Source organism: Haematobia irritans, chromosome 1 (genome assembly GCF_050003625.1).
Source record: "Haematobia irritans isolate KBUSLIRL chromosome 1, ASM5000362v1, whole genome shotgun sequence".
NCBI classification, from domain to species: Eukaryota; Metazoa; Arthropoda; class Insecta; order Diptera; family Muscidae; genus Haematobia; species Haematobia irritans.
The window spans coordinates 271,415,485-271,430,546 of NC_134397.1; the positions used below are offsets into that span (position 1 = coordinate 271,415,485).

Genomic DNA, 15,062 nt, shown 5'->3' on the forward strand with positions numbered 1-15,062 from the left:
GTTTACCAAATAAGTTGAATCGTAACTGTTCTCGTAATAAGAACTAATGAGCGAAGGCTGTTGATGCACAATATTAAATTTTCTTAATAACACATCTATGGTGATAACTACCCATAATATTTAAACTTTTGAAAAGGTGGCACGAATTATTGGAAAAGTGGCACAAAATCGTAAAAAGTATCACATTTACGGCCATTTTCATGTAGCTCCGTTAGGCTTTAACTGCCAGTTAACAGAAAGAAAAATGGAAATATATTTTCTCCGGTTAACTTTAACTGAAAAATTTTCTGCAGTTAAGTTTCTAACTGGCGTTTGGAATATATACGCAAAATGACAGATATGTTGATATCACGGTTTAAAAGTTCGTTAGCTAACGTAGCACTAACGGAGCTTCATGAAAATGGGGGTTAGTGGCACAAACAAAAAGTGGCGCAAAAGTGGCACCGCCCAAGAAAAGTGGAAAATTTGCCACTAAAGTGGCACAACGGTAACGCTGCTTGTCGGAGATGACTAAATAATCGGTAAATGTGTTATCGATCCCATAAACATGCAGCAGTATCGATTATGCCTTCGGACTTAACCTATAATGTGCGTATCGATCCGACACACTGTAAGATTCTTTACAAACCCCGACATTCCGTCAGGAATAACTGATAATCTGTAAAGCGCATAAAAGAAAACAGAGTACTCGTTTATCCAGGACATCTCCAAAAATATGCAACACTGTCATCAGCTGTTTATAAACAATCACAGAAAAGAAGTGAAATCTTGCATTTTTAATGTATGAAATGCACAAGTTAGTAATAAATATTTAGTGCTGCGATTATTTATGACATTTTATCAGTTTGAAATTCATTTTTGTCGATAAATTAGTCACAATAAATTGCTATTGTGAATCGAAGAAGCGTCACTTTATCAAAAAACAATCAGGCAACATCGGTGCGACTTGCACTGATGAGATGTTCTGGATAGAACACCAGTCCAACGATGTTCTGGATAGCCCATACAAATGTTGCATCCAGTGCTAAAAGAAAACAGCCCTAGTGATGGTTGTCCAAAACCGTTAGAAAACACGATTGCTATTTCAGAAGAAAATACTAGATTGACTGCTTTCCCTGTTTTTAGCAGACAAAAATTGCGGTTATGAATAACAGAATTTTTTGACTACACTACAATGAATAAAAAATGGAATAAAAACCAAACTTTTTATTTATTTGGCAACCTTGAAGCCGGTCATTCACAATAGCACTTCATATCTCATAACTATTAACAACCCTGTGCTAACATTCCAGAAATGTCAAATTATTAGTTTGTTTTGGTTGAGAGCGGAACACGCTTTTGGAATCTTATTTTACTAATTGTGCGGAAAACAATTTCAACAACAATATGATTATACCAATTCGTTGTTTTACTTGCGGCAAAGTTATTGGCAATAAGTGGGAATCCTACCTTGGACTGCTGCAGGCCGAATATACTGAGGGGTAAGTTTATACAAACCAACGCCAACAAAATGATGAAAATAACCACATACTTCAACTTTTACAGTGATGCTTTGGATGCCCTTGGTCTAAAACGCTATTGTTGTCGCCGTATGCTGTTGGGTCATGTGGATTTAATTGAAAAACTTTTGAATTATGCACCTCTTGAGAAATAGTTCGTTCAGTGTTTGAGAGACCAAACCGTCTTAGGCTAAATTATTTTTTAATGTAGAATTGTAAAATAAAAAAACACTTTGTATTGGAGTAAAACCTTTAATAGTTTTAATTACAAAAAACAACTCATGTAAAAACTCTATAAAAGCGAACGAAAAGCCATGGACTGCAACTGTATTTACAACTTATCCATAAACCAAGGTTGTCCGTTTTTCTCACGACGTTTGGTTAGAATATCACAACCAGTCTCTGTAACCAATAATGTTTGTTCAAATTGAGCTGAATACAATCCGTCAGAGGTAACGGCTGTCCAATCATCAGGCCATTGGGCGGCGGTGTATACACCTTCCGAAATCATAGGTTCAATTGTGAAAGTGTGACCAGCTTTCATAACACCAACAGCAGAGTTCTCTGAAAGAAAAAATCAAATTTAAAATTTATATTAAATCATGCTTAGAAATCGGTATATTACAAGTTCGTGCAAAACAGTGTAACGATAAGAAAAAAGGAACATGTCCAACAGATGCTAGTCATTATTGAGTACTCGACTCTACATATTGTATGTTTGCATTTGAGGGCTTTCTATTTATAAATTTTATCTAATATTCAAAATATTTGTTAAGTTTTTATATTCATTGATTAAACTTATGAAGTATTAATACTATAAATTAGGATTATAATCAAAAATATCAGAAGCCCATTAGTCCCATTCGAATATTACAAAAAGTCGACTTCGACATTTCGATTCTGTTTTTTGACAAAAGTTGATTTTCGACTATAAATTTTATAAATGATCACGGGTTTTGTATTCTCTATAACTCATTAAAGACCCCAAATTGCAGGGCCGGTTTATAAGGGCCTATATCAAAACCTGGCACCGATACACAATATATTCAGCACACGTATTTATAGTCCTAAAAAACCTAAAAATTTTCAATTTCAGGCAAATTGGATAAAAACTACGCTTTCAATAAGCACGAGAAGTAAAATCGGGAGATCTGTCTATATGGGGGCTACATCAAAACATGGACCGATACACGCCATTTTCGGCACACGTATTTGTGTGCCGAAAATGGCACACAAATACGTGTGCCGTATTTGTGTGCCATTTTCTCTTCTTGATTTCCAAATTTAGGCAAATTGGATAAAAACTACAAATTCTAGAAGCTCAAGACGTAAAATCTGGAGATCGGTCTATATGGGGGTCGGCACACCTCTTTATGGTCCTATAATACCTCTAGATTTCAAATTTAAGGCAAATTGGATAAAAACTACGGCTTCTAAAAGCCCAAAAGGTAAAATCCAGAGACCGGTCTATATGGGGGCTATATCAAAACCTGGACCGATACACGCCATTTTCGGCACACGTATTTCAGGAAAATCGCTTTCAAATAACGAGAAAAACTTTTAAATATCGCAAAGTATCTACAACAGAGGTGTAGCATTGATGATTAAGAAATTTTATCAAACACACCATGTACCTACTTTGTTACTTTATGGACATTGCAATCATATAGATTTACGTTTAATACTAAATTTCACAGTCACTTGAGTCACTACGTGTCCCCTTAAATTGCATCCAACGTGGGATGCGAGAATTTGTCACTTCTAGTAGAATGTGCCACAAAGAAATGTTCTCGCTATACTTTAGCGTATTGATATAATGTATAGATTCGATACCTTGATTCCATAGTGTATTATCTCAATTCTTTTAATCTTTAAAGGATTTCGTTATTAATTTGAAATCTTTGATTGAGATAAATCTGATAAGAATTTTGGCAATAGGGTTTGTATTATTCCATATTTTTCCGTACGAATTCAAGTTAGTATACTTCTGAATTATGGTATACTATGTTAGGTATGAACAAATAAACAAATCAAATTAACCTCAATTATTGTTGATACATCACTTACTTGCATAGTGAGGCACATTTGGGGCAGTGTGGAAAAGTCGATGTATACCATGACCGCAATAGCTTTTCACTACACTAAAACCATGTGGAGCCACGTATTTCTGAATGACATTTCCAATTTCACGATATTTTACTCCAGGTCTCACCAACTCAATAGCTTTACTCAAGGCCTCATAGGTTACACGCACCAATTTCTTATGTTTCTCAGCAACATTTCCAACAAAGAATGTTTCATTCAAATCACCATGGAAGCCATGATGATAAACTGTAACATCAATATTACAAATATCCCCATCTTGTAGTGGTCTCAAGTCTGGAATACCATGGCATATGACCTCATTCACTGAGGTGCAACATGATTTGGGAAAATTATAATAGTTCAAGGGTGATGGATAACAATCCCTTTCAATGGCTGCCTCATGGACCAAACGATCTAATTCATCAGTGGTAACACCAACTTCAACGGCTGCGGCAGCAGCATCGAGACATTCACGTCCCAAACGTCCTGCTACTCGCATAGCTTCAATTTCGTCATCATCAAGCACTTTAATAGAAGTATTGCCACGCATAGCTTCTTCAGAAGCCGCAACGCCATCGGGATGATCAGCATAGTCGGGCCGTTCAATATGATCGGGAACATGTCTCTTGGGTGTATGTTCGGCTGGTCTCAGTTTGCCGGTAAAACGATATTGGGGCCAAGGATTGTAACCCCCATTTTCGGAAATTTTGGGCTTAGCAGCGCCACCTGCAAATGTATAACAATGTATTGAGAATAAATAATCTTCATTTTACGCCATCATACCTGCCAATGCATGTATTAGTTTATGTTCTTTCCAAAATCCCTTGAAACATGGTTGGGAACAGAAATACGATCCTGGTATTCCCATTTTCAAACAAGTTGGACATTGCAATGTGGCGTCTTTACCGCAATTTGGTGTCTCACATTTATGAACCATTTCGAAAACTTTCTGATTGCAAGTTTAATGTCCTTTTCGGCTCGAACTATTGTGTAAAAAAATTCGCACAAATCTAAAAATAGTTCAACTCTCGTTTCCACTCACAAATCAGAGCACTGTGCCGTTATTGCATTAGCGCCGTTGATTTTATTTCACACAAATATCCTTATATTGGAATACTTAGAAGACCCGACCCGTGCCGTAAGCTGCTAAATATTTAGTATAAATTTCATTAATTACGAAGTAAATGATAAACTCGTTTTAACTAATACTATAGACAGCGGCAGATTTTAATGTGCTGCCTCTTAAACAAGCAGCTGTTTTCAAACGTTTCAGGGTTGTCAAATGTTGTTGACACCTAAAAAAATGCGTTTGTGCGCTTTGAGGTCTTCCTATTAAGTGAACGCTATTGTGATTGATTTTAAGGTCAGTTCATATAAAAGTATCAAAAAAATTAATAATTAAAACTAATAATAGGGCTGGTTTTTTTAGCACTGTAATACGGTGTTCTCACCAAGCATGTTTTGGAGTTTGAAATGTTTTCCCTTTATAAGCATTTCAAAACGAGTCGTTTTCGCTATACTAAAAAACAAGCTCAAAACACAAGTTTTCCTCCAAAACACGTCAATTTTAGAATATGAACCTACCTAATTTGGAATATACCCCGAATAACATACCCTATTCAAAATATATGTCAAAATATTGAAATAATTCCCAATAAACACAAACGTTTGAAAAATGCTAAATTTCAACAATTTTTCAAACATTTTTTCAAAGGATTAGGGTAATATTCAAGTTGAGAAATTGTTGAGAAAATCGCGTTCTCAACAAAAAACAGACATTACCCTCAACAGTGAAATTCAACACATTAGCAATAATATCTCAAGTGTTATCCTCAAATTGAAATGCATCGCTACTCAATAATTTGTCAAACAATTTTCGATGCGAGTCAAATTCAAAATTAACATCGTTGCAAATACTTTTCAACCTAAATTTGTATGAATGATATCCCCACTTTAAATTGAAAGTCAAAGCCAAAATTCTATGAATTTTGTATAATTTATTTATTTTCATCAAAATAAAATATATAATAATACACTACACTACATAATACACTACAATACCAAATGATAAATAATAATCTTATTAAACATATCAACAAATAAGAACAAAAAAAAAAAAAACAAACAAACAACAAAACTTTAAATATCTTACACATTATTAGTAAACACTTTTGCATTGATAATTCGATTTCCTTCCTTTTGGTGTCATAAAACAGCATTAAAATTTATTAACCTGCGGGCAATTTGAAATTAGGAACGTAATGGACCGCGTGTTAGAATTGATTTCCAGCAAAAGGAATTCACAAAATATCCATTTTAAACTGATAATAGCATATGAATTAAACTGACGATGTGATGCACATTTTCATCCAGAAGTTGTTGATTTCAACAATTTGTTGTTTATAACAATTTTAATTGGTTGCACTTGTAATGTTTCTGGAAACTTTTTCTTGTCGATAAGCCATTCATTTTTCATTGGTCAGCTTCTTAATGTTTGCAAGAATGTAGCATCCAAAGATTTTAGTTTTCTGCAAAGAGATTTAAATTTAGTGACTTCTCTTAAGTGTTGATTAAATTTTTCATATTGACGTACCAATTATTATAAACTATTTGAAGCAGTTCCAGTTAATTGTCCACCATTTTTTCATCGGTCAGCTTTTTAATGTTTTCAAGAACGTCGCATCTAAAGATTTTAGTTTTCTGCAAAGAGATATACATTTAGTGACTTCCTTAAAGTTTTATTTCATTTTTTATTTTCACTTACCTATTTTTATAAACTATTTGGTTATTTGTCTAAAGTTTTCCATTTTTTTAATTTCTTGCATGACCACGATCTTCGTTGCACAAATAAGTATTGAAAACCACATGGTTTTTTCGTTGCATTTTAGGGTAGTGTTTTGTCAAAGTTTTCTCATATTATCTTCAACACCTTTTCAAAGATTTCGTCAACATTTTAGCAAATTGGAAGTAATTCGCAAACAATTTGAAGATGTATTGAAGATGAGCTATTTCAAGTCAAGTTGAATTTATGTTGAAAATTATATTTACCCTCAAACTGAAAAATTGTTGCATTTGAAAAACGCTCATCCTGTGTTTATTGGGAAGTTTCATAAAAAAAGAATAAGAACATGGACATGTGAAAATAACATAAAACAATTTTTCCCTTTGCGCTCGCGGTAATTACTTGGACATAGGTTGCATATATGTGAATTTCTACTTTCCATGGTAACTGTCACACTAAAACATCTCAACCCGGTGTGAACGGTGAAATGTTTTGGAAAAACGAATGAGGAAAACGAGTCGGTGGGAACATAGCATTGGCAACATTTGTATGGGCTATCCAGAACATCTCATCAGTGCGAGTCGCGTCAGTTGTGCCAGATTGTATTTTGATAAATGATGCTCTTTAGATTCACAATAGCAATTTATTGTGACTAATGCGCTTTACAGACTATCAGTTATTCCGGACGACAATGCTCGTGTCGAACATATCCCATATATTATTGTGCACATTATAAGTTAAGTCCGAAGGCATAATCGATACTGCTGCATGTTTATGGAATCGATAACACATTTACCGATTATTTAGTCATCGCCGACAAGTCGTATCGATCCGACACACTGTAAGATTCTTTACAAACACCGACATTCCGTTCGGAATAACTGATAGTCTGTAAAGCGCATAATTCATCAAAAACAGGAAATTCAAAGTGGTACAGTGTCATAAATAATCGCAGCAGTAAATATTTGTTACTATTTGAGCATTTCATACATTAACATATGCAAGATTTAGTTTCTTTGATTGTTTTTGAACAGCTGATGACAGTGTTGTATATTAAGGCCGGTACTATGTTCATTCTTGCGAAAAATTTTTATGGAAACCATTATTTCGCACATAGAAAGCGGCGTTTTTTTAGGTAGCTTGGAGCGCTATTTTACAGGGAGCGATATTGGATTAAGTTGGTGGTTGTTGCGTGTTTTTAGAAAATAACATTTTATTTTTCCTTGGGCAATTGATCTGCTATTCCTTTGATCCTTTGTATAGTTTCGGAACAAAAATATGGTCCGTGTTTGATTTATAAACCCGCACAAATAGTTTTTAATAAATAAATTATTTCTTAATTCACATTGCAAATGGCGCCGTGCTATAAACGTCAGTTTTTCAACACGAAAAAACAAAGTATCACAAATGGAAAAAATTTCGCAAATTTTTCGCATTTTTTGGTTTTGTATGGAGTTTCAACGCGAAAACCGAACAGAGTACCGGCCTTTAGGGCTGTTTTCTTTTTGCACTGGATGCAACATTTGTATGGGCTATCCAGAACATCGTTGCACTGGTGTTCTATCCAGAACATCTCATCAGTGCAAGTCGCGCCGATGTTGCCAGATTGTATTTGGATAAAGCGACGCTTCTTCGATTCACAATAGCAATTTATTGTGACTATTTTATCGAAAACATGAAATTCAAAGTGATACAGTGTCATAAATAATCGCAACAGTAAATATTTATTACTAATTGGAGCATTTCATATATTAAAAATACAAGATTTCACTTCTTTCTATGATTGTTTTTAAACAGCTGATGACAGTGTTGCATATTTTTGGAGATGTCCTGGATAAACGAGTACTCTGTTTTCTTTTAGTCCTTAACGGATTAGCATATCCAGTGCTAAAAGAAAACAGCCCTATTGTTTGGAGATGTCCTGGATAAACGAGTACTCTGTTTTCCTTTAGTCCACGACTGCTTAGGGTATCCAGTGCTAAAAGAAAACAGCCCTAATATTTTAAAACTAATAAATTAAAGTTATACTACGTTTACACTATTTGCCGTTATTAAGTTTGCGTTATCGCGTTAAAATAGCAATGTTTTCACTGTTACTTTTCTTTAATAACACAGTTTAAAGAAAATATAACTTTCCAATTGTTCCTTTGGATCATTCCCAATCAAGTTAAGGTAAAATTTGCAAACAGTTAAAATTTTACTCTGCTTTTATTGTTATTTTGATTTTAGCGGCTAAACATGAACTTATGTCCGAAATCTTCTGAAAGTAGATTTTGATTTTTTCATCGGTCAGCTTTTTAATGTTTTCAAGAACGTATAATCCATAATTTTAGTTTTCTGCAAAGAGATATACATTTAATGACTTCCTTAAAGTTTTATTCATTTTTATTTTCACTTACCTATTTTTATAAACTATTTGGTTATTTGTCTAAAATTTTCCATTTTTTTAATTTCTTGCAATTGACCACGAACTTCGTTGCACAAATAAGTATTGAAAACCACATGGTTTTTTTCGTTGCATTTTAGGGTAGTGTTTTGTCAAAGTTTTCTCATATTATCTTCAACACCTTTTCATAGATTTCGTCAACCTTTTCGCAAATTGGAAGTAATTCGCAAACAATTGGAAGATGTATTGAAGATGAGCTATTTCAAGTCAAGTTGAATTTATGTTGAAAATTATATTTACCCTCAAACTGAAAAGTTGTTGCATTTGAAAAACGCTCACCCTGTGTTTATTGGGTATGTTCAGTTTTCAAGCTGAAAACCAGCTTTTTCCACCGTTTCTTTTTTAAGCAATTAATTTAGAAATATTAAATATTTCGGAATCAAAATATTGGATCTTTTCCAACCATAATTTGACAAGACTTGATAAAAATGCAATCGTCTTCGTACGTATTTTTGCAACTTTAATTTAGTGTTTTGGGGGAAAAAATAAGGTGAGTACTATAACCTTATGAATACTTTTCTTTAACAATTTGTTTTAAAGAAAATATACTTTTTTAATTGTTTAAGTGGATAATTCCTCATCAAGATAATGCAATTTTCCAAAAAGATAACTTTATTCTACATTTACAGATTTATTTTCGATTTTAGCGGCTAAACTCGAAAACTTCAACTGTCATAGATCACTTAGAATAACCTGATCGGTACAAAATGCACAACGTGGAATATCTTTTATCTTCTGACTAGGTGGAAATTCTTTTATCTTCAATTAACGGAACAACTAAAAAGCCACCCATGTCTTTATTCAGCTCCAGGGTTAAATATTACAAAATCTTGGTGCATGCTAGTAAATATTACAAAATCTTGGTGCATTAGTTTTTAATTAAAAAAATGATTTAATTAATTAAACTTAAAAAAATTGAAATGTCTTGAATCACTGAAATTTTGATTGATTTTTTATTCCAATTAAAAAAATTGTTGAATCAATTACATTTATAATGAAATATTTTTTAATTTCAATTAAATTTTTAATTGGAAAACTTTTAGTGATATTTTTTCTGTGGACGTCTCAAGTCCATTCACAGCACCGTAGTTTGTCTGCTTAAATTACACTTTTTCAAATGAATGATTTTCAATTTGTCTTTAATTTTTTTTTTGTGTTTTTGAAAGAACACCAAATTGTGTAAAATAATATAAAACGTTTTACATCTACACATTTGGTTTAATGGAAATTTGCTAATTTGTACGTTAATTATCGTTCGCCAAAAAGATCACAGCGCACTTCAAGTAAACAAAATAATTGTGAATAGAGATGAGACGTCTATATCATTATTTGTCTATCTATTGACATCAAAAACTCTGCACCCAAAGAAATTTGTTAGTAGGGACAGCAGAAAAGTCTGCTAAAACAGCAGAAAGTCTGCTGAAAAAGGGACAGCAGTCACTGTTTGCTGAAATAGCAAACATTTTCTGCTATTTTTGAAGCTCGATTACACTAAAACATGTTTTATTTTGTCTAAAACAAATAAAAATGTCAACTTAGGAGCTATCCTAACATAATTAAACCAATATTTTATGAATATCTATACACTGGTAGAAAAAAGGCGGTATGTGGCCATTACCGTTTGGTATTAATAAATTGGTTCACATTACCCTTTAATTTTGATACCACTATATATCAAACCATTTACATCCTGTATTACTATGGTATTAACTACCGCATCGCCGTAACGTATGATATGTAGCCGTTGCGACCAATTAGAATTGGTCGCCTTTGTAGTTTATTTTTTTTTTCATGTGGCTTGTAAATAACAATAGGGCTGTTTTCTTTTAGCACTGGATACCCTAAGCCGTGAAGGACTAAAAGAAAACAGAGTACTCGTTTATATAGGACATCTCCAAAAATATGCAACACTGTCATCAGCTGTTCAAAAACAATCACAGAAAAGAAGTGAAATCTTGCATTTTTAATGTATGAAATGCTCCAATTAGTAATAAATATTTACTGCTGCGATTATTTATGAAACTATACCACTTTGAATTTCATGTTTTTAGATAAATTAGTCACAATAAAGTGCTATTGTGAATCGATGCAGCGTCACTTTATCAAAACACAATCTGGCAAGATCTTCGCGACTTGCACTGATGAGATGTTCTGGATAGAACACCAATGCAACGATATTCTGGATAGAACACCAGTGCAACGATGTTCTGGATAGCCCATACAAATGTTGTATCCAGTGCAAAAAGAAAACAGCCCTAATATTTTGGGATAAGATGACTACCGAAAAAATTATATCTGTGAACATAGCAAAGTAAAGGTAAGCATAATATTTTCTAATATTTCTAAAGTTTTTTTAATGCGAACCTTCTTTAATTAGATGCGTAATTGGCATACAAAAACCATCCAAATACCACAACAGACGACTCGAGGGATGCAGTGCCTGAAGAGCGACATGGAGCTGAATTGGGAGAAAAACTTTGCATGGAGAAATGACTAGGCGTTTGTATGTATATTATGTATTAAATGAATTAAAGAGACAAAGAAACAAAGACGTTTTACGTGTGTTTTATTAAACTAAATATGTATTACCGTATTAGGGTAGGTACTATGTTCGGTTTTCGAGTTTACTTTTGCTTAAATTTTTCGCGATTACTTTTCCTTAAATAATCAAAATTATAAATGAAAACAAACTTATTCCTGTAAAGTGTTGCCGAAATCTAGAGGAACAAGAAACCACGCATCAATTGTGTTGATTTGTCTGCTTTATATTGAACTGTTTTAATAAAGTAACCACGAAAATTTCAACGCGAAAAGCGAACATAGTACTTACCTTTAGGTATTATTTTCAATAGCATATAGGTACTTTCGTAATACCGAATGGTACTTTCATGCTTTGCGCACCGGCTGTACCATTCGGTATTGATATTGTACCATCCCTGCCAACATTTTTTGAATTTGGGGGCGCTTCTGAGAATCGCCACTACGTCGAAAACAATCATATACGACATCAAAAACTCGTCGGAAAAGCGCCGTCACTATTGAGAAGTTGTACCACGCCAAGTTACTACGAAAAAGGTTCTCATCAGTGCAATTATTAGGTGCCTATTTAGATCAATTTCGAAGGACGCCAATAAGAACCCCTGCAAACTATCAGAAAAAGTGCATTTTAAGACAATTGTAGAAGAATCATTGTGGTCAAGTAAAACACGATTGTGTAGATGTTTATTGATTTGATTAAACATTTATAATTTCTTATAAATATAACATTTTTCGGTTTATCTCATCACATTTAACATAATTTTTTGCATTAATAAAATAATGATGTTGAGTTTTAAGTAGCAAGTTACATATTGCAGCGTCTATCAGCCAGTTTGTTTATTTTCGATGGAGACAGCGTGCCTGGAAAAATATTTGAAAAACGATCACTTTATTCTATTTGGAAAGTCGAAAATTGTTCACCATATACCTTTCACAATTTTAAGCGTAATATCTATGTTTTCAAAACTTTATTTTCGTTTTTATTTAAATAAAATATAACAAGCTGGTTGCGCTTGGCGTTTCACAAAAAATAAAATGGCTCTTCTAACAGTAGTGATGGCAAAATACTTTCATGTACATTTTGTACGTTTTGATATGCTTCCCCCATCACAGTTCGCGATGGTTGTGGTGACATTGACGAGTCTGTGGTAGCGATGAGTATGGAATGGAACTTTGAAATGCTGGCAGGGATACGGGTACAATATCAATAACGTACGGTGTCGATTTGAGCCCGGATGGTAATAATTTTTCTATGAGTGTAGTATTTGAACAAAAATCTGAATATTTATCGAATTGAGGCATAACAGCAAACAAAATGTTTGCTGATCGTATTTAGGAGCTTGTAAGTATATTACAGTGCAAAAATATACCAAAAACTACTTTTGGTTCTTAAATATGATTTGGGGAAAAATTTATAACCTAAAAATTTTATAAATTGTTGTTCATTTGGCCCTGAAGTACAAAAATATAACAGCAGACATCGACTGCTGTTTTTAGCAGATTTTTTTCTATGAGTGTAGGAAACAAGAAAAAGGAACAATATTATTAGATACGTCCGTGGTGCGAAAAAGGTCTTGTCGCTGTTGTTTTGTTTAGACACTACCTCTGTAAATGCACCAACATCGTAGTAGTGCTTTTTGAAAATATAGTATAGTTTCAGGCTAATTTGAAAAGTGTTTGGCAATAGGTATTCGGTGAGGATATTATCAGTATGGCCTTATGACTGTTTACTATTTTCTTTATGGAATTTACTACATGTAATGCTTTTAATATTATATCAAGCAATGTAGTTAATCATTTGTACGTCGAGTGCATGAATCGGATTACAATTTTTACTAAAATATTTACTCTGATTCTAGTTTTTAAGTAAACACAATTTTTGTATTCACTTTTAAAACAAAGACAATGGGTTAAAAAATATGGGAAATTTGATTGTGTCATACCAAATGTTGCACTGACGGCGCTAGGCCCATATATTTCCGACCTTTTTAATTTGCATATTTTTTGAATGAAAAACAAATAAGGTCAATTAAATTCCTTTTTTTTCTTGAATTTTCAAAGTTATTTCCCGCTTCTTATTTCTATCTTTTGTTAGTTTATTTTGTGGAACAAAACTCGTATGCAACAAGTTGCGACCTAGCAGCGTCAATGGTATGAAAGTTTCAGCGGGTTATTTCCCACCTTTTCTTCTCTATAGTCTTTGATCCAACTTTCATCAAGAATATCCTACTTTGCTTATTGTCGAGTTGTGTTCGAAGCAAACCACACTTGTTGTAAGCTTAAGTACGTACAACAAGTAGGTGAACATTCAAAAGATACCAATGAGGATTTCAGATAAATGTTGTAAATCTCTGTGTGTGTTTCCTGAATTGTTAGAATTAAACACTGGGCATAGTGTGATGAGATAAAGAAACAGTGAACAGTATACATTCCCCGGACCACGAAACCCTGAAATGTCTCTAAAATTTAACATTTTGGACTTTTTGGGACTGTCAATATTTCATCGCCTTTGTTCTATTTTCTGGAATTGTGATATCATCCCACAGATTACGAAAAGGAACAAATTTTGAAATAACCCAATAAAATCCATATTATAAAAAAATCTCTATCAGACATGTTTAGTGTAGGAGAGAACATTTCGGTTGAGATAACTGCATATTTTCAGGCATGTCAGTGTAAAAGTATTATGTATGTGAAGCGACAAGTTTTCAAATATATAGTATTGGACTCGTAAACCCGATTTTTTCTTACGGAACCAGTCACATCCATACTATTAACAAGTTCTGGATAATAATAATGAAAAATATTGCATATTGTTCCCGGTTTCGTTCCCGATTTCAGAACGACTTTCGTTGTTCTTTGGCCATAGGTTAGGTTAGGTGACAGCCCGATGTATCAGGGTCACTTAGACTATTCAGTCCATTGTGATACCACATTGGTGAACTTCTCTCTTTGGCCATGAAAAGTCTTAAAATATTCGTTAATCGATCTAATGGCAATTCCGTGGGTGCTACAATGTGCTAAAGCGACTGTCAACGTGTATCCACACAGAGAAGAAACATGATTGGGACAATCATATTCGAAGAGCAAAATAATATGATAGGAGCTATTTTTGCGGCGACCATTTAACATTTTCACCTGCAACCATGTTGGCTCACTGAACATGGTTCTAAGAAAAATAAAATTGTCCTCATCCAAAATGTTTTTATATTGATAAACAAATTTTGTTTCCATTAAAGGACAATGGTCACGATCTAAAATGTTATGGTATTCGTCAAAAATGTTTTTCTTCCTGAAATGTTTTGATCGAAATGTTTTGATCTATATGAAAAAACTTTTGTCGTCGTCGAAAAAAGGACACCACTTGAGAAAAGAAAATACAAAATTAACTTTATTTATTTGTTTTTATTTATTTATAAACTAATTTATTGTTTATTTGTATTTATAATGTCGTGCAAGCAAACCTCACATATTTTTACACACTCTATTTTGGTTCAATTTCAACAATAAGTAATCATTCCATATTTACTTCGTACCCATCAAATGTACCAACGCAGACATCATGTAACCGCAAATAAAAATAAATTATAAAAGCGGAACAAAAAACAGGTAAATTTCTTTCAATTACACTTTCCTTTTTGTGTTCATATAAAACCACTTGCCACTTCTGAATAAATAAATTAACACAAAACACAGTAATTCCGTATTCTCC

At 33.3% G+C, this 15,062-nt stretch overlaps 2 protein-coding genes and 2 long non-coding RNA genes across 4 annotated transcripts; 1 reads left to right on the forward strand and 3 right to left on the reverse strand.

Annotated features, from left to right (window-relative positions):
* Positions 1-1,290: 1,290 nt before the first annotated feature.
* On the forward strand, positions 1,291-1,748 carry Polr2L (DNA-directed RNA polymerases I, II, and III subunit Rpb10). Its single transcript, XM_075294361.1, has 2 exons — positions 1,291-1,481; positions 1,546-1,748. The coding sequence occupies exons 1-2, from the start codon at positions 1,387-1,389 to the stop codon at positions 1,652-1,654; spliced, it is 204 nt and encodes a 67-aa protein (XP_075150476.1). The 5' UTR covers positions 1,291-1,386; the 3' UTR covers positions 1,655-1,748.
* On the reverse strand, positions 1,732-4,844 carry LOC142224566 (methionine aminopeptidase 1). The gene is made up of 3 exons (XM_075294353.1): positions 4,368-4,844; positions 3,567-4,310; positions 1,732-2,063 (listed from the first exon to the last, which is right to left on the reverse strand). The coding sequence occupies exons 1-3, from the start codon at positions 4,519-4,521 to the stop codon at positions 1,831-1,833; spliced, it is 1,131 nt and encodes a 376-aa protein (XP_075150468.1). The 5' UTR covers positions 4,522-4,844; the 3' UTR covers positions 1,732-1,830.
* A 3,921-nt stretch (positions 4,845-8,765) lies between these two features.
* Positions 8,766-9,090, reverse strand: LOC142219751 (uncharacterized). Its single transcript, XR_012717743.1, has 2 exons — positions 9,053-9,090; positions 8,766-8,933 (listed from the first exon to the last, which is right to left on the reverse strand). It is a non-coding gene; the product is annotated as an uncharacterized LOC142219751 (long non-coding RNA).
* Positions 9,091-12,001: 2,911 nt separating this feature from the next.
* Positions 12,002-12,377, reverse strand: LOC142219752 (uncharacterized). The gene is made up of 2 exons (XR_012717744.1): positions 12,279-12,377; positions 12,002-12,211 (listed from the first exon to the last, which is right to left on the reverse strand). It is a non-coding gene; the product is annotated as an uncharacterized LOC142219752 (long non-coding RNA).
* Positions 12,378-15,062: the final 2,685 nt, after the last annotated feature.